We start from the raw sequence: 19,064 nt of genomic DNA on the forward strand, positions 1-19,064 counted from the left end.
TTTTGTGATTACCTCAAACAGCAGTGTACAATGAACAGTCAATAGTACTCAGATTTGCTTTTAAACAAGGTCAACCCAGCCATGAGAGAGAATGTCACGGATCTCAGAGGCGATTATTGGATGGCCCTTGCATAAACGACTATGATTTGATCAGATTGCCATCTACACTTTTCATTATTTTTTGTGTCAACAATGCCTTCTTGGCCCACTCAGCTTTCACCTCCTCTTTGGGAATACCTACCAGATCTCTACATAACACCACACCTTTGCTGTAGATCAAGGTGTTGTGTAGTTCAGTGTCAACTGCATACTCCTCTAAGGCATTTAGCTATCTCAAGGTTCTACCAACAGAGTCCCATTACACAATCGCTTGACGGATTTTAAAGTGCCAGTAATGCCCTCTAAACACGTTCGAATATAGAAATGGGAAACTTTCTCAAAGTTGTCCTATTTGCTTTTAACTACTGAAAACACATTCTGATTGGTAGCACGCATTATTCTGTTACTACTAACACAAGAACTCTGAAAAATCCCTACACACTTTATAGACAGTCAGTATATACAATGCAAGCTGAATAATGACAAACTTACAGAAACATTAACACAACTATTAACTGTCCAAGTATACAGTCTTATTGCTGACAATTGAATGCACACTGGCATCGAGCTGGTCTGACTCCAGAAAGTTTGCATAGTATGGGGAAGATACAAGTGGACGAGGCCCCACTAGTAGCTTCCCAAAATGTTCATACTTGTCAGCTGTCGCACTGGCTGTAGGTGATGGTGGGACACTTGTTTTGCTCTTCGCCTGGCAGCCACTGGGGCCACATAAAAACACTGTGGTGGCTGATTGTATGGGCGCACAGTCAAAATACCCACCTGTGAAACATCCATTCCACTGCGAGTTGAAGAATTGCATCTCAATCCCACGAGTCTCTCCTCCTGAACAGGCCATGAAGGCCAAATGGTACTGACTGGGCGCCGTGTCATCCTCAGCTCATAGGCATCACTGGATGCAGATATGGAGGGTAATGTGGTCAGCACACCGCTCTCCCAGCCGTATGTCAGTTCCCGAGACAGGAGCCACTACTTCTCAATCAAGTAGCTCCTCAGTTTACCTCATACAGGCTGAGTGCACCTCACTTGGCAACAGTGTTCGGCAGACTGGATGGTCACCCATCCAAGTGCTAGCCCAGCCCAACAGCACTTAACTTCGGTGATCTGACGGGAACCGGTGTTACCACTGTGGCAAGGCCGGTTGGCAATCCCATGAGTAGCTAGGGAAATAATGGTCCACTCAGACAGAGCCCCTCTTGCCTGAGCAAGTGTTATACAATTGAGGTGTGGCAGTTTCCCCTGAGACTCCCTAGTAATGACTGTTCCACCTAAACAGCCACGCATCTCATCGGCATGCAACAAACCTTGAGACTGAGAGGTTTTTCTTAATGGAGGTAGTCAAGCCATGATCCCCATTCCCTGTGGAAGATTCCACCACTGCAATTTATAGTGGTTTAAGTACATCCAGAGCTTAATGAGACAGAGGACTGGTGGCAATTACTAGTCCCCAGGTCAGTAACCCCAGGGTCACCAAGTCTATACCCAGCAAACAAATGCCAAGGCCCTGAGGGCTTAATCAAAAGTTTTTGGTTTAAAGTAGCGCCAGAAAAGATCTGCTTGTATTACTCAAAGTGCAAAATTCTCTTAAGAACTGATCAGATACACAAAATTTAGAAATTTAATGTAGGAATCAAAGATTACGACAGGCATTTTAAATAGGGCTCTGCAAACGCATTCCTCGACTTTGTATTTTTTGGATGCTGTTTAATGTTCATCAGACATTGATAAAATTAAAGAAAAGAGCACACACATCACATTCCAGCATGAGAACGTACTTGCGGCAGTTCATGTGGGCAGGTATTGAGGTTTTGACTGCATGTTTGTGAAACTAACCCAAAGTATTCAGATTACAAGGAAGCAGAAAGTCACAACCGGAGTATCTGGCTGAGTGGTCACATAACAGACATCCAGGTAAGTGATACACAGCACAAGGTGGGTTGGGAATTGAATGTGTGTGTGCAGTATCATGCGATGAAGATTCCAGGAGGTAAGAAACATTTAATAACAAGAATGATAAGGTCAATCATATGCTACAACACACCACAAAGCCTGAATTCAATCTTTCAGATACAAGCATTATGTTCAAGAAATAAAACATGTAACTGATGGATACAGGTTTATAGTCTAGCTAAGTTTTCAGTAGTTTGTGTTCAAGTTACTTGCTTTTCCTTACTTGAGAGAGTATACATTTCTACTTTCCATCTTTCCTCAAATATGAAAAAAATATTTATTTTGATAAAGTAAAACATCAATGAAATTTCATACCCTTGACAAATTTTCTGCAGTACAATGGGATTTTAAGGAAGGTGGTGGCTGAGGTGGTAAATGCTTTTCATGAATAAGAACAGTTCAGATCTCTTATTTTAGATGTAATAAAATTGTTAAAGTACACCACATATAAAAAATAGCGCTCTTTCATATAGTGTCAAAATTTCTTTAACAGTGTTAGCATTATCACATTTCAACTTATGGAAACAGAGATACAGGAGGCATACATACAATCAAAAGCCAAATATACATCTTTGAACACAAAATTAGTATACCCTAATCACTCGAAAAATTATATTCCAGTGCTGTGGCTCAAGTATACACAGGTACAAGGAAAACGTCATTCAGGTACATGCTACAAATTTTGCAGCAACAGAACTTCTGCAGCTCCCACAAAAGAAGTTATTTAAAAATCACAAGTGCTGCAGTAAACCTTACTATATCACTGTAACCATATTTACCAGGCATGTGTTGGAATCTCTAAAATACCAACATGAAGACTAATAATAAACACTTGTCTTTAATTATAAGGATATGTGGTTATTGGGAAATCACTCAGCTCAACAAACGCACAGTACCACCACTCTATGGCACTCGTCCAGCAACACAACCTGCAAAGAGGAAAAAAACTACTGTTGAGTCTCATAAATTACCTGACACTCCTTACAAATGTATGGGAAACTTTTATGAGACATGTTTGATCATATATGAATATTATAATTACTATTACAAACTATATAATGGCTGTAGGAAAGATACCATATAATGTGGATCATACCTGGGCCAAGAATAAACTGAAAAGCTGATGTGCTTATAATAAACACGCATTGCCAACATAAATGAATAAGCAGTATGGATGGATGAGGTAGTGTTCAATGCTCTTTCTTTGATAGCCCCCCTCCCTCCAAAAGAAAGAGAGAGAGAAAGAGAGAAAGAGAAAAAGAGAAAGAGAGAGAGAGAGAGAGAGAGAGAGAGAGAGAGAGAGAGAGAGAGAGATGGTTATCAACGTGTGTTGAAATAATTTTACAATTTCAGTGGAGAAATGATCAGCCTGTAACTTTATGTTTTTTTTTTTTTCTACTGCTACCTTTGTACACAGAGAGACCATTTCGAGGCTAAAAGAAAAGTCATGAGTTCAACATAGTAATTGACCACAGTAAATGTTTTCATTGGGGTTTCAAAAAACGTGTTGAACACTGGCCCCCTCCATCCATCCATTATTCTTTTTCAGACATATAGGCGATACAGTTTTAATTTGGCTGCATGGCAAAGAGGCACTGCAGCAGTTCAGTGAGCATACAAGCAGTATACATTCAAATATAGGATTTACAGCAGATACAGATAAGGGTGGGAAGCTGTCTGTCATAGATATGCTGGTTGTACAGAAAGCAGATGGAGGACACACTGTATCAAAAACTGATGCACACAGACCATTATCACAATGGGCATAACTTTCAACAACTAGCACAGAAGGTAGCTATGCTGAACGGCCTAATACACAGAGCCAGGATACTTCAGACAAACACCACCTTGGATCAGGGCTTAATCATCTGACAACTATGTTAAGAAGGAATAGATATTAAGTCCACGACATTAGGTTAACTCTGCCCACTTCCATTCTGAGGTGCAACAACAAGTAAGATTGGCAGAGCCGTAAACACACCTGAACTCAGACCTGCCTTCTAGACACCCACAAAAATTAAAGAAAATTTGTGCACAGTTACAGATAAACTCAGCCAGAGAGTACCAGGAATTTAAAATATTCCTTTTCAGCATGGCAGCAGTTACATGAGGCAGCTGATCACCAAGTTGAACATCAGCACCATCTCAAGTACAGAAATTAAAAAAAAACTGTGTTGGCTGAATAAAGTCTGATGAATAAACATAAGAGTATGTTTGAAATCTAAGCACAGAATTGGGAGTCTTGCCAGTTCCATAACAGTCCGAGTTAGTCCCTGACAACGGTGATGACGACAGTAATTGAAAGCTTGGGATTTTATCCAAATTTTATGGGGCAAGTTAAAGAGCTTTCTTCACCAGAATACAGCCTTTTTGGACTTTCAGCACAGACAATACAGTTGTGCATAGGTTTCCTTCAGTAAAAAGTTACTTTGTTTATATCTCTGGAGACTTAAACCAGTCTCTCATATATAATTTGCTATGGTAAGTCAAAAACAGTTAACAAAGTAATTCAGAGTGTTAATCCCACTACTGTGGTTGGTTGGTTTTTTGGGGGAAGAGACCAAACTGTGAGGTCATCGGTCTCAGCGGATTACGGAAGGACGGGGAAGGAAGTCGGCCGTGCCCTTTTGAAGGAACCATCCCGGCATTTGCCTGGAGAGATTTAGGGAACTCACGGAAAACCTAAATCAGGATGGCCGGACGCGGGATTGAACCATCGTCCTCCCGAATGCGAGTCCAGTGTGCTAACCACTGTGCCACCTCGCTCGGTCCACTACTGTGGATACCTTGATTAATACGTGGGGCATTCAATAAGTAATGCAACACTCTTTGTCCCTTTTCGGTCAATTCCTGCTGAAAAAAAGACACAGAATTCGTTGTGGGGACATTGTGGAGTATTCATACTTCAGACCCTCTAGTTTCATGAAGTTCCAATAGGTTGTGGCACTATGTGTAACCTACAAAATGGCATCTGTAATTGAGGTGCATGCCTAACAGATAGCTGTCACCGAGTTTCTTTTAGAGGAAAACCAGAGCATCACAGATATTCGTAGGTGCTTGAAGGGTGTCTATGGAGACCTGGGAGTAAACAAAAGTGTGGTGAGTCATTGGGCGAGGCGTCTGTCATCACTGCAACAAGGTTGTGCGAATCTGTCTAATCTCCTGTGTGCTGGCTGGCCACACACAGTTGTGACTCCTGCAATGTTGCAACCAATGGTCACTCTCAATCGAGGTGATCAATGGATCACAATCAAACACCTTACAGCTCATCCTGAAGTCTCTGTTGGTAGTGCTGACAGACTCATCCACCAGCTGGGTTACTCAAAGGTGTGTAGCAATAGCTTATGGCAATGCTTTTTACTGTATCTCATTCTTTACAGTGTTTACTTCTAAATCAAGGGAGTGTACTGTGTGTAGCATGGACATAAATGCAGCATGTTTCTGTGTAGTGGGATGGCATGATCAGTTGTCCAGTTTTTTGTCTGTGTATGTGCATTTTCTGTGTATGCTGAACTTGCATTTTTGTTCGTGGTTGGTGATTTTGAGATTCATGAAGTTTATGCTCTTGTTGTCCGCATGCTCCATTGTGAATTTTATGTTTTTGTGGAAAGAATTGAAATCTGCTAGTAGTTCTTCGAGCTCATCTTTTGTTCCATCAAATAGCAGCAAGGTGTCATCAACATATCTCCAGTAATATACTACTTTACTTTTGAGTCTATTGTCTTCATTAAAGAACTTACTTTCCAGATGATTGAGAAATATGTCTGCCATATAGAGCATGGTGACGACAAGAGCATAAACTTCCTGGATCTTAAAATCACGAACCACCAACAAAAACACAAATTCAGCATACACAGAAAATGCACATACACAGACATAACACTGGACAACTCTTCATACCATCCCACCACACAGAAACATGCTGCATATAGATCCACGCTACACAGAGTACACTCCCTTAATTTAAAAGAAAACACTGTCAAGAATGAGCTACACAGTCAAAACAATTGACAATTTAAGCAGACAAATACAAAAAAGCAAGACAACGAATGGACACACTGTGAAAGAAGAGAAAATATTCACCAGTATCCCATACCTGGGCCCCATATCACAAAAAATTGCCAACCTTTTCAGAAAAAAATGTAACAGTTGCATTCTCAACCAATAATAAGTTAGGAAACCTACTCATCCATAATGTAAAATCAAATACACAAACATACAACAACAGCAGAGTGTACAAAGTATCATGCCCCAGTTGTTCTGCCTACTATGTAGGGAAAACAGGTAGAAACTTCAAGACCCGTTTTCAAGAACATGTAAATGCTTTCAGGCTCAAGAATTTTGAAAAATCAATCATTGCATAACATATATTGGAAATGAAACATGCCATCAACAGTCTAGAAAACAATTTGGTAATACTACATAATGAACCCAATGGTAAGACCCTAAGTCTGTTAGAACAAATGGAGATATACCTCCACAAAATAAAAAAAAATAAAAACAGACTATGTTAAACAAACAAACAGATTTCACAAGCCATAGTTATTTCAGTAATTTTAAAGACCTATTCTAAAGTTATTTCTTGCATATGTCAATCGTTTATAGTTATATTTTTAGCACTACGAATAAATTCATCTTTGACAACACCATGTACTAAACATCTGGGAAATGTTTATAAGCATGTGTGTGCAAAATTTACATCCTGAATGAAATCACATATACTAAAACGACAGAGAAAAGAATGTTTGCCGGTAATAAATGTTGAAAATGCTTTCCTTGGATTAGGGGGTAAGTTTTCACTGTTCATTTTCCACTATTTTGCACATATTTTCTGCATTCGACTTATGAAATTCATAACCTAACATTAAACCTTTCGTGACAGGAATATGCATTTCACTTCATTCAGGAGAAGAAATAAAACATGCATTAAGACAAATTACACCTAATGATGGACCCAAAGGGTCCGAAATGCATCGTGTAGTTAATAGAACACGAAACAGTTGTGACTGAGGGCATTGTTTAATTCATACCTCCAATGTTTTTAAGCTGCAAAATATGGATAAAATTAAACTGCTCCTTCTCCACGAAAATGTAAGGACTCTCCCAAGTTTCCACACCCAAGAGGAGCTCACAAAACTTCATGGACTGTTCTTCCTCATCCACCCTACAGCCCGCATCTTGCACCTTCCAACTTCCAACTGTTTGGCCTAATGAAGGATGCATCTTCAGGAAGCTGTACCTGGATGCTGGCAAGATACGCTCCAACCAGTGGGGTGGTGCCATGCAGGCCCTCACAGTATGGTGACGTAAGGCTGTCACATTGAATGGAGATTATATTGAAAACAGTGTTTTGTGGGTAAAAATAACGTGTACTGGAATCCTGAACGAAATCAATCTGCTAAAAAAAAAAAAAAAAGAGGAAGGAAGAAAGAGGTGTTGCATTACTTATTCAACGTCCATCGTAAGCAACTTCCACTGTCAAGATTCAACTACTGTGGGCTACATCTTGATGACACAGATCATTATTGGCTACTGTGAATTGTATAAGAACATATATTGAGCAAGTGCAGAAAATAACTGGCCAAGTCAATGCTTAACAATAGCAATCTGTACTATGCCATCCAGAACCATCACAATTCTATAGAAGCCATTATGTTATGTTGATCTTTGCTCACTTCATGTCACAGGTAACTTATTACCATGGTTATAAGAATGCTGTTATTAGATGTTTTGAACCATTGAAAAAGGTTTCCTAGACTGATGAGATTTAGTATTCGCACATCAAACACACATAAGGCAAGCAGTCTACTTGCCACTTTCCAGCTGAGCACCATTTAAGCAGGTGGTGGACTTATTACTGTGTTGAGGACGACCATGTGGGATGGGATTCTGATGTGGCTGCTATCATCTCTCATTGCTCATTGGCAAATGATGAAGGAACCCACTGTCAGACCACATACGTCCATCTATCCACCTACAGTAGACTGCAGATGATTTGTAACTTCAAAAAAGACCATACACCACCACCACCACACGTCAATTCAGGAATGGAGTCAGAATGGTTTGGTGGTGATATTGTTTTTGGGACAATGTTGAAACTGCATTTTTAGGTTTGTGCATAATTTTAAATTGTTAACTTGACAGTTCACTTCCCAACTTTGATGTGATGACAAAAATAGCACCGAAATTAGCAAAAATAATGTGGAATTCTGCAAGAGCGAGAGCGAGAGATAGATAGAGAGAGAGAGAGAGAGAGAGAGAGAGAGAGAGAGAGATAGATAGATAGATATAGAGAGAGAGAGAGAGAGAGAGAGAGAGAGAGAGAGAGAGAGAGAGAGAGAGAGAGAGAGAGAGCTGGTACACTGTCGTGATGGAAAAGGACTTTTTTGCGGTCCAATCACCGGCGTTTTTCTTGCAGCTCGGTTTTCGAATGGTCCAATAACAATGAATAATATGTACCCGTAATAGTTTCACCCTTTTCCAGATAGTCGATGAGGATTATCTCTTGTGAATCCCAAAAGACAGTCGCCATAACCTTTCTGGCAGAAGGACTGGTTTTCGTCTTTTTTGGTGCAGATTTTCCCTTGGTAACCCATTGTTTAGTCTCAGGAGTATAATAATGTATCCACGTTTCATCCACAGTGACAAAACGATGATTAAAGTCCTGCGGATTCTTCCTGAACGAATGCAAACCATCCCAGCAACACTGCACATACTTCTGTTTTTGGTCAAGCGTGAGCAATCGCGGAACCCATCTTGCGGATAGCTTTCTCATGTCCAAATGTTTATGCAAAATATTATGTACCCATTCATTCAAGATTACCACTCACTTTAACTCTTCTGTCATCCATCAACATATCATGGATTTTATCAATGATTTCTGGAGTCGTAACCTCCACAGGGCATTCAGCATCACTTGTGCCCATATAGCCACTCCGAAAATTTTGAAACCACTCATAAACTGTTCTAATCGAAGGTGCAGAGTCACCGTAATGTTTATCAAGCTTCTCTTTAGTCTCCTGAGGCGTTTAATCTTTCATAAAGTAATGTTTAATCACCACACAAAATTCTTTTTTGTCCATTTTTTGACAATCCCTCAACTTCCTTGATTCACACAAATGCCAAACATAAAGAAATAGGCCAATATGGTTGAAACTTGGTGTGCGTTCTTTCCAAAGATGCTACTAACTAAACACGACCTCGATACACGCCGGTGGTGCCATCTCTCGGACTTTTCAAACACCCCTCGTAGTGGTTGTGAAAAGATCTTAACCAACAAGGGACCACTGATGACCAAGCGAGATGGCGCACTGGTTAGCACACTGGACTTACATGCGGGAGAACAATGGTTCAAACCCACTTGTGGCCATCCTGATTTAGGTTTTCCACGATTTCCCTAAATCACTTGAGGCACATCACGGAATGGTTTCTTTGAAAGGGCATCGCCAATTTCCTTCCCCATCCTTCCCTAACCTGATGGGACCAACGATCCCTTCCCCTGAACCAACCAACCAACCAACCAACCAACCAACCACAGATGAGAGTCATGCCTTGTTTCTGGTAAACAGTTTCAAGCTCAACAGGGATTGCTGCTGTCAGTCAGTGCAGGTCCTTTTTACGAGCTTCTGAGTGAACTCTGCAAAGAGAATGGCATGCAAGAGACAACTGGTGTTGGGTACCTCACAAAAGGCTGCTGCTCACAGCAGTATACAAAGGTGCAGAACTTCAATTGCCTGAAAAAATAAATTTTACAGTAGCTGACTGGAGGCACATAGTACGGTTTGACGAGTCGTCATTTTACCTCTTTTTCAAATGACGCAAGATGCCGAGTGCACTGACAGCCCAATGACATCTTTAATCTTCTGTGCACGGAAAGTGAAGTTGAGGCAGGTGGTGATTCTGTTATGCTTTCATACCATCAACTGGGTGCAGTCATTCAGGTTGCCATAAACATTCTTGATGACCAAGTATTGGTGGTTCTTATACATTCACTATGAGTTTTCTGTCAACCCTCCCATCTTCTGAGATGACAACAGCTGTGTTCATATTCCTCATTTGAGAAACACTCCGGAACTACTGCACCTCCACTGGCCGGCTCAGTCACCCACTTTTAATCACATAGAAAATACCTCAGTCTATTGGGAACGGGGGGAAAAGCATAGCAATCAACATCTCCATAATTTGGTAACTCAATAGGATCTCATCAATAACAAATGGTTTTAGCTGGATGTGGCACATATGAAGAAGTTTGTGGACTCTGTTGCTTACAAAATTAAGGCCATTATCAAGGCCAGAGGAGGTGTTATACAGTATTACTATGTCATCTCTAGGGTTGGCTAATTTATTGTTTTTATGTAATTCAGTTTGTGTGAGTATTTCTGTTCCATGTTCTGAAATGTGAATTGTCTATGTTATTGTGGAAAATTGGTGGTGGTGGTGGTGGTACGCAAATGTCCAACAATATATCCACTTCTGCTTATTTTTTTAATCCTGTGATTCTCTCTTAGAATGTTTTGGCATGTTTCTTCTGTACCTGTTCTAAGATTTTGGATTTGCAAACAACATATCTCAATTGGAGATTTCCGGAAAGCTTTTGACACCGTTCCTCACAAGCGACTTCTAATCAAGCTGCAGAGCTACGGGGTATCGTCTCAGTTGTGCGACTGGATTCGTGATTTCCTGTCAGGAAGGTCGCAGTTCGTAGTAATAGACGGCAAATCATCGAGTAAAACTGAAGTGATATCAGGTGTTCCCCAGGGAAGCGTCCTGGGACCTCTACTGTTCCTGATCTATATAAATGACCTGGGTGACAATCTGAGCAGTTCTCTTAGGTTGTTCGCAGATGATGCTGTAATTTACCGTCTAGTAAGGTCATCCGAAGACCAGTATCAGCTGCAAAGCGATTTAGAAAAGATTGCTGTATGGTGTGTCAGGTGGCAGTTGACGCTAAATAACGAGAAGTGTGAGATGATCCACATGAGTTCCAAAAGAAATCCGTTGGAATTCGATTACTCGATAAATAGTACAATTCTCAAGGCTGTCAATTCAACTAAGTACCTGGGTGTTAAAATTACGAACAACTTCATTTGGAAGGACCACATAGATAATATTGTCGGGAAGGCGAGCCAAAGGTTGCGTTTCATTGGCAGGACACTTAGAAGATGCAACAAGTCCACTAAAGAGACAGCTTACACTACACTCGTTCGTCCTCTGTTAGAATATTGCTGCGCGGTGTGGGATCCTTACCAGGTGGGATTGACGGAGGACATCGAGAGGGTGCAAAGAAGGGCAGCTCGTTTTGTATTATCGCGTTATAGGGGAGAGAGTGTGGCAGATATGATACACGAGTTGGGATGGAAGTCATTACAGCATAGACGTTTTTCGGCGTGGCGAGAGCTTTTTACGAAATTTCAGTCACCAACTTTCTCTTCCGAATGCGAAAATATTTTGTTGAGCCCAACCTACATAGGTAGGAATGATCATCAAAATAAAATAAGAGAAATCAGAGCTCGAACAGAAAGGTTTAGGTGTTCGTTTTTCCCGCTCGCTGTTCGGGAGTGGAATAGTAGAGAGATAGTATGATTGTGGTTCGATGAACCCTCTGCCAGGCACTTAAATGTGAATTGCAGAGTAGTCATGTAGATGTAGATGTAGATGGAGCAGCTAAATCACTATTGGTCTCAATCAGACACTGTACATGGCTTCCTTTTACAAATGCTGTAGACAAATTTCACTTTGGAGAGAGCAATATCATGTTACATTCTTCCCATAACGTAAAATTTCTCAGTTCTGAAATGTGCATCAATACAGTAATATAACAACGTGGTATAGCTTTGTAGCTGTGTGTATATTATGTGGTTAATCATTTAATGTAAGTAGCCTGAATAATATTACAAGATAGTGTAACTGTCCAAAAACTATCCATGTAGTAATGATTATTAATAAGATCACTAAATTAAATATGAATGGCTTGCAAAGAGGATGGAATAGTGCTGTCTATGCACCCAACTTTTCTTGTATTTATAGGTTTGCATATAAATTACACAGCCAAGCTAACAAAGCAGTGAATTAATAACTATAACAATGCTTTAAGAAAATAAAAACCCTTAATGTGAAAGTTAGTTTCCAACTGAGAGCTTTTCTCCTTCACCCCCCCCCCCCCCCCCCCAATTATTTTTATATTTCCTTTCAGTCAAGCTCTCTAATGTCCAGAATTACTTGCTAATCTGAGATGAAATTCTTTTATTCTTTGCAGAATGTAAACCGAGCTGATCACAAGTTAAAACTATGCATCAGACAATGGGTTGAATCCTGACATCTGCTTTTCTCGGTCTGTATTGTTCCTACTGAACTATCTAAGCATGCCACATGTATCAGTGTAAAATTTAATCTTGCCACTGGTTGCTCTCCATTCCTTCAAGAACTTCACAGAGGCTCACCAGCCATACTAAACAGACCGGTGCAAGACTTTCAAATTGGGACACCACTTTGGTTGCTTGTATACGAATTTTGCTCAAGCAAATTCTCACTTAGCTTTAGGATTCTGAGGGGATTCAGTCTGAAGTTTCCACCACAGAAAAATATGAGGCAAACACTGAGAAATGAATTCAAAACTTTTGCGTCAGCAGCTACAGTAGTGTGGAAACGAAGAAAGTGCCTGTGCGACACATTCTGTAGAGAGAGACAAAGAATACTTCACAGTGTCTCCAGTGTACTCTGTATCTGGCCAATATAAAATATTCCAACCATTGTCTGCCCTGTTCACTAGCAATTCTGGGTTGGGTGCCAATGTTCCTGTTTCAAATTCTCCCTACAAACAACTATTGCTGTCACTTCTTAACATACTAGTTTTTGTGTTTGCTTTATGTTACTCACAATGAATATTATAGTTACTAATACCCTAACAATGGCTAAACTAACATGAAAATCAACCCTAGAAATTCTTTACACACCACAAAGTGCACAGTACAGAGAGATGTGATACAATGATGCTACTGGCTGAAGTTTCACGTTGCCACAGCACACTGCCCCACCAACGGCTTTGTTATGTACTCACCACTACAGCAGCACTAATCCCCAGACCACAGCTGTTGACCCCGCAAGCCATTGATCCATGATAATGGATTCAACTGAGAGTTTTAACTTCACTGCAGTACCATTATAACTGATATGAGACAGTTTTACTCTTGACAGTGTATGTATTACATTGGACACTTGTAAAAAGTTAAAACAGACTAGAAAAATTAAGTTTAGTAGGAATAGGGACTAGATATTGATGGACTTGTGATCTAAGATGATTTGGGAGGCATGCTTGGGTGCCTCAACATCAGAGTATTGCCTGTGGACGACATATGTCTGGGTTTGAGTACCATAAGGAGAATCGTTTCAACTGCTTACAAGTCTTCCACTTTACTTTATAGCCTCTATGTGTATATTCGTATGTCACTTTTCTGCTTGGTTCCCGTGTAGCACTCTTTCTGATGTCAATATTTCAGTCAATATCACATTCTGTTGGAACAGTATATAATGTGTGTATTTTTAGACAGCTTCCAGCTATCACTGCCATTCCAGATCTTATTTTGTCAGTGCTATTTTAACCTTTACCTTATTTGAATAACATTAAAAATGAAAACTCTTAACACTGCAACAATATATTAAATCACTTTAAGATAATAATCACAGTACAATACTGTTAATGAATCTCGGGCAGTAAGCAAAAAATTACATATATAATTTTCATTCATAGTTAGGACGCACAAAATTATGTATGCCTCCCTTCACTATAAAGTAGTGGGTTAAAAACAGTACAAGGAGACTAAGACTGTATGTATTATACAATCATATTTACTGTAAGAATACTTATGTATGAGAAGCCATCAATTAGGAAAACTAATGCCTGAATTGGGCATATTTCAAATTAGCTTACACTGGCTACTCTCAAAACGTACCATAAGAATTTGTAATGATGCTAGTCTCCCAAGGACAATCTTTGATTGTTGGAAGGCTTCAGTACAGTTTTAGCATTCACTGCTTCAGGAAAGCGTTCATGGTATCTTTCAATCCTAAGGTATTTGACTGTGACAAGGTGTGCTGTAAAATAGAAACAGCAAAACTTTTAAGGCAGTGATATGAGAAATAATTAAAGTTTATCTGTGAAAAATTTAGAGCTTTGTGACCAACAATAGTAAATAATACAAAATATTTAGTTTGATTTCTGGAACTCTCCTCTAGCTAAATACTGCAAATGTTTAAATGCATACAGTTTCAAGTCATTTTAACTAAAATACATAGTTAGACAATTCAAACACAATAAACAACAGTGTTCAGTCTTCTCAACAATGACTGAAATAATTAATCATAACCAGTAGGAAAGATTAGTACGTAAATCTATAGAATGTGTTTGTATGTTACTAATGAATATTATATCATTTCAGGTTTGCTATGAGGCTGAGGTAAATGGGATCATATAAGATTTTTTAAATGTCAAGAAGCAACAAATGATAAAAATATTCATTGATTTGCTCCATGTGATTTGATACTGTACAATGAGTAACAGATGTCAGACAAAACATGTTAATATTTACAACGGGCAGATTATGGTTTACAATACACTGTAGCAGGTTTATAGAAGATTTGGTTCACTAAATAGTTCATGTGTTATATGTAACCATAGCCAGCACATTTACAGTTCTAGGCATTTGTTATAGAGTAAAACCAGTGACACAGCAAATAAGACTTCATAAAATGCATTCACAGTTGCGAACACGGACAACCATCAGCTGTATAATGGAATGACAACAATGAAAATTTGGGCCAGACTAAGACTCGAACCTGGATTTCCTGCTTATTGTGAGCATCGTATTTCTGAAACATACTGGCACTGCAGTATTGTAAATAAAACTTCATTGCTTTACAAAAACGTGTATGACAACAATGAAAATTTTGGCCAGACTAAGACTCGAACCTGGATTTCCTGCTTATTGTGAGCATCGTATTTCTGAAACATACTGGCACTGCAGTATTGTAAATAAAACTTCATTGCTTTACAAAAACGTGTATTGCCTGCAGTAGCATTTATACTTGTGGGGAGCTTATTGAGCTGCTAGAGGCCCATATGGAACGCTCCATTTTGATAAAGCTGTGTATTAACATGTAACACACCCCAGTTTGAATTTATTCTAGTGTAATGTTTGTAAATTTCAGTTTTTTTCTTAAGTCTGCATCTAGATGAGCACCAAGAGGTTTTTTTAAAGAACTTAAAGAATTTATAAGCAATGTAGTGTTAGACCCTCTAGTTTTCTGAAAACTGGTTTGCAAGAGTATGTAGTTTTGCTTCCATTAATGATCCTGATGACACTCTTCTGGATTCTGTAAGTACTAAGGACAGATGGAGAATTACATTGGAATATCACACCATATCTTAGGGAAGTCTATACATGTATATGGTATGCACTTTTTACTGTTTTCTGACTAGTATATGCTTACAGCACACTCAATGCATAACAGCTAGTACATATTTCAACTTTTAACTGATCAATATAATATTTCAGTTTACCTTGTAACCATAGACCCAGAAATTTAAATTCAGTGATTTTTTATTGGTTGGTTATTTACTGTTAAAAGTTACTGAGAGGGGTTTGTGTTTTTTATCGTGTGAATATTCATGAACTGTATTTTTGGTGCTGATGGTTAGTCTGTTGTTTATAGCCCAGTTACTGAACTGTTCCATAGCCAAGTTCACAGCTTTCTTAACAGCTCTATGTTGTCCACTTTGAGAAGTACACTTGTATCACGTGCAAATATATTGGTGCTCTGAGCATCTACATTTAAGCTCAAGTTGAATTTCATTTACTGAATTGAGTTGTTTTTCTGTGTCTACCATACAGTCAATTTTTATCAGCAATATCCTAAAATCCACTTTGGGAAAAGCCTTCGGCAGATCAAGAAACATGCCCATAGTGGGTTGTTCTGTATATGGAAGATATATTATTATTTTAATGCAGTTATATATATATATATATATATATATATATATATATATATATATATATATATATATATATATATATTTTGTAATTAAACTCCTGTAGAAACACACTCAGCATACCTTTCTTGTCAATAAAGTCCATCAATTTTTGTGCATACTGTTTTAAAATACTTTAGGGAAGTATGATGAAATTGTGATAGGTCCTTAATTGCTCTTTTTTCCACCTCTTTTGATAACAAGAATTAATTTTCAGATTTTCAGTGACACTGGAAAAGTACCAGCTGGGAAAGAACAGTCACAGAGGTGAGTAAGTGGTTCAGCAACAGTATGAGCACACTTCATGATAGTTGCTGTAATACCACCAATGGAAACTGCAAAGGATTTGTTTTTACATCGTCATCTTTAGTGACTGTTATAATGAATATTGACTCTGTGCACAAATGAATTTTCTGGTTTACTGATTGACATTTAGTGTTTGGGTTATTGTAAAGAATTTGTTGAAAGTGGTCAAAGCAGAGTCAAGATTAGTTATCATTTCATTGTTGTGTTTAATTTTTATGTTTATGTGCATTGCTTTGTTACCCCTCTTTCCCTTTTTATATTTCACATTGCTTTTACTTTGTTGTTGGCTTTGTCAATATACTCATCATCATGCATCCTTGTTACCTGTCTTGTGACCCATGTTAGGATACATGTACAGATTTTTATAGAATTTGAGCAGTTTAGAGGAGTCATTACTTTGGATGCACAACTTATGAGTATTCTGTAAATTTTGGCACGATTTTTTTTTTATACTTGGAGTAACCAAATTCTTGTTCTATTTTGGGTGATAAAGTCAATTTTAAAGTCATGAAACACACAATTACATCATGTTTGCATTTCTTAAAAACAAGTCCAGTTTATGCAGGAAATCATTAAGATTACTTCAGGGTGGACGGTAAACTGTTGCTACAATGAGATTCAGGTTTGCAAATTTTATGGTTGCACTTTCAAAGATATTGTCTTTTCCTATTTCTTTTAGGGTAGGTATTGTGTCAGATTCAATATTGCTGTTTTGTAAGGATGGATGCCTCACCATGTGTGTTATTGATTCTGGAGTAGTGCTTAATGAAGTTAATTTCACATTCAGATTTCAAATTCAGTATGTTGGTGCAGAGCCAATGCTCTGCAGGACACATACTGAGATATTGCTTGGCTCACTGGTTAACAAAATGTTTAAGCCTTCAATTTTAATGGGTAAGGACAGCACATTGTGACAGTAAATTGTGTGTGCGCACCAAAAAGACATTGTGGTCCATGTAGCTTATAATGCCTTTATTTTTGTGAGTGTGGTCCTATTTTATATTACTATGGCAGTGTCAGCTGGTGTGTTCTAGGTAACATGCAATGTATCAAAGAAATCTGTCTGCCACTTTTCTGTACCTTCATGATGATATACTAGTGGCTTTCGTTTCTTTTAACTGGGTCCACCTTACATTTTGTGTGGTTTCATGATGGATGGATTATATATCCAGTTACTGCTGCATCCATTTTCTATTTTATATGTTTATATGACAGATGGGTTTTATATCCACCTACTATTACGTAAGTTTCTATTACTTACAGTTCATTTTACCTGGGTAGTAGTGCAAGATAGGACCATGCCCCTTCCTCTGTTAAAAACTGATTGGTTTCTTGTTTTTACCGACAATCTAATGATGCCTCAAAAGGGCGAAACATGTCATCGACATTAAATAATTTCACAACCAAGGCTGTTTTTATTCTGAAAGTAAATTTTGAGTTTTGTATTGAGTTTACTAGAGAGGTTTGGAGTCATATGTACTGTGTCACTGACCTTGAGTTTAAATTCTACTGTATTTCATAAATACTGACTTCAGAGCTGTTGTGCTGGCACTGTTGGACATCCTTGGGTGCAAGCCCATCTCCAAGATGTTTCTTTGTTCGTTTTACAGATAGGACAGGCTAGAGGCTCACTTGGCTTGTAGGTGAGCACTTTCCATATTCACAATTCTGCTTGTTAGGACAGCTGCATTCGAGTTGTTACCTGGCTAGTTTGGGGCCTCAAAGTGAGTCCATTTCTCCTTAGTGATTTTTGACCCATTGGCCTATTGTTGTTTGAACAGCATAACCACTAGTACACTTTTTAACTTCTGGCTTGTTTACTGTGATTCTGTTGTTCATAAGTAGCTGTTTTTTCCAATTTTTGATTTTGTATTTTTGTTCACAGATTTTAGTAAGGCCACACTATTGTAAATAAGTTTCTTGCCACATTTGTTTAGGTGGGAACCATCTGGTGAGAAATGGTTTCTGGTTAGACACTATGTCAAAGTTCATAGCAACTCTTCTGTCAAAGGCATATTTTGCAACAATAGGTGTTTCAGTGAGATGGAGCTTCCACTATTTATTGTCCTATTTAAATGATTCACATATATCGTCCCCTGGCTATAGGATTAACAATGACTTTCATTTTGTGACTTGGTTCCTGTAGTTCAACCACATGCCTCATTTTTAGTTCTAGAGCTTTGTTGGTGTCACCTGACACCCTTCCTCCTCCCCTCCCTCCCAAATCACAGCTAGAGTATCACATGCATTGAAACTTCTCATCAACTTTCCAGAATTTCTTACAACCTCTTTTGGATGAACACAAGATTTTACTATACTTGTACCTGGTATAAAGTCCTAATTTCCCTTGTAATTTTTGCACAGGTGTATTCTGTGACTGTCACTCTAATATTAGTACATTCCTTCTCCCCAGAAATGTTTGGTAGGTAATGGACTGTTGTTCCTTTTGTTTTCGTCTTGTACACATAAAGTAGCTTGCGCTGGCCTGATTCCACTGACTGGTAATTTGATCTTAGACTCTGAAGTTGTTTTAGGCGTTATATTGTGTGTACAACATTAGAATGTATGTGATCAGTAACTGTATTCATTACAAAGTGGTTACGAAGCTTTATAGATTTTTAGCATTATTTCCACATTTAGCATATTCAAACACAGAAATTGGTTTGAT

The 19,064-nt window shown here is 38.6% G+C and overlaps 1 protein-coding gene across 5 annotated transcripts in view; it reads right to left on the reverse strand.

The window, feature by feature from the left end:
- Positions 1 to 2,471: 2,471 nt before the first annotated feature.
- LOC126299616 (inner nuclear membrane protein Man1) overlaps positions 2,472 to 19,064 on the reverse strand; it is a 315,326-nt gene continuing 298,733 nt past the window's right edge. For 3 of the 5 annotated variants that reach the window (XM_049991654.1, XM_049991653.1, XM_049991655.1), the window contains 2 exons: positions 14,016 to 14,157; positions 2,472 to 2,996 (listed from right to left, as the gene is read on the reverse strand). In XM_049991654.1, coding sequence (XP_049847611.1) covers positions 14,036 to 14,157 — 122 coding nt within the window. In that variant the 3' untranslated portion in view covers positions 2,472 to 2,996; positions 14,016 to 14,035. Of the gene's footprint in view, positions 2,997 to 14,015; positions 14,158 to 19,064 lie in introns of those variants that run through there. The other 2 variants (XR_007552835.1, XR_007552834.1) reach the window with 1 other exon arrangement.

The sequence above is a fragment of the Schistocerca gregaria genome, chromosome X, assembly GCF_023897955.1.
Source record: "Schistocerca gregaria isolate iqSchGreg1 chromosome X, iqSchGreg1.2, whole genome shotgun sequence".
In the NCBI taxonomy this organism is placed as follows: domain Eukaryota; kingdom Metazoa; phylum Arthropoda; class Insecta; order Orthoptera; family Acrididae; genus Schistocerca; species Schistocerca gregaria.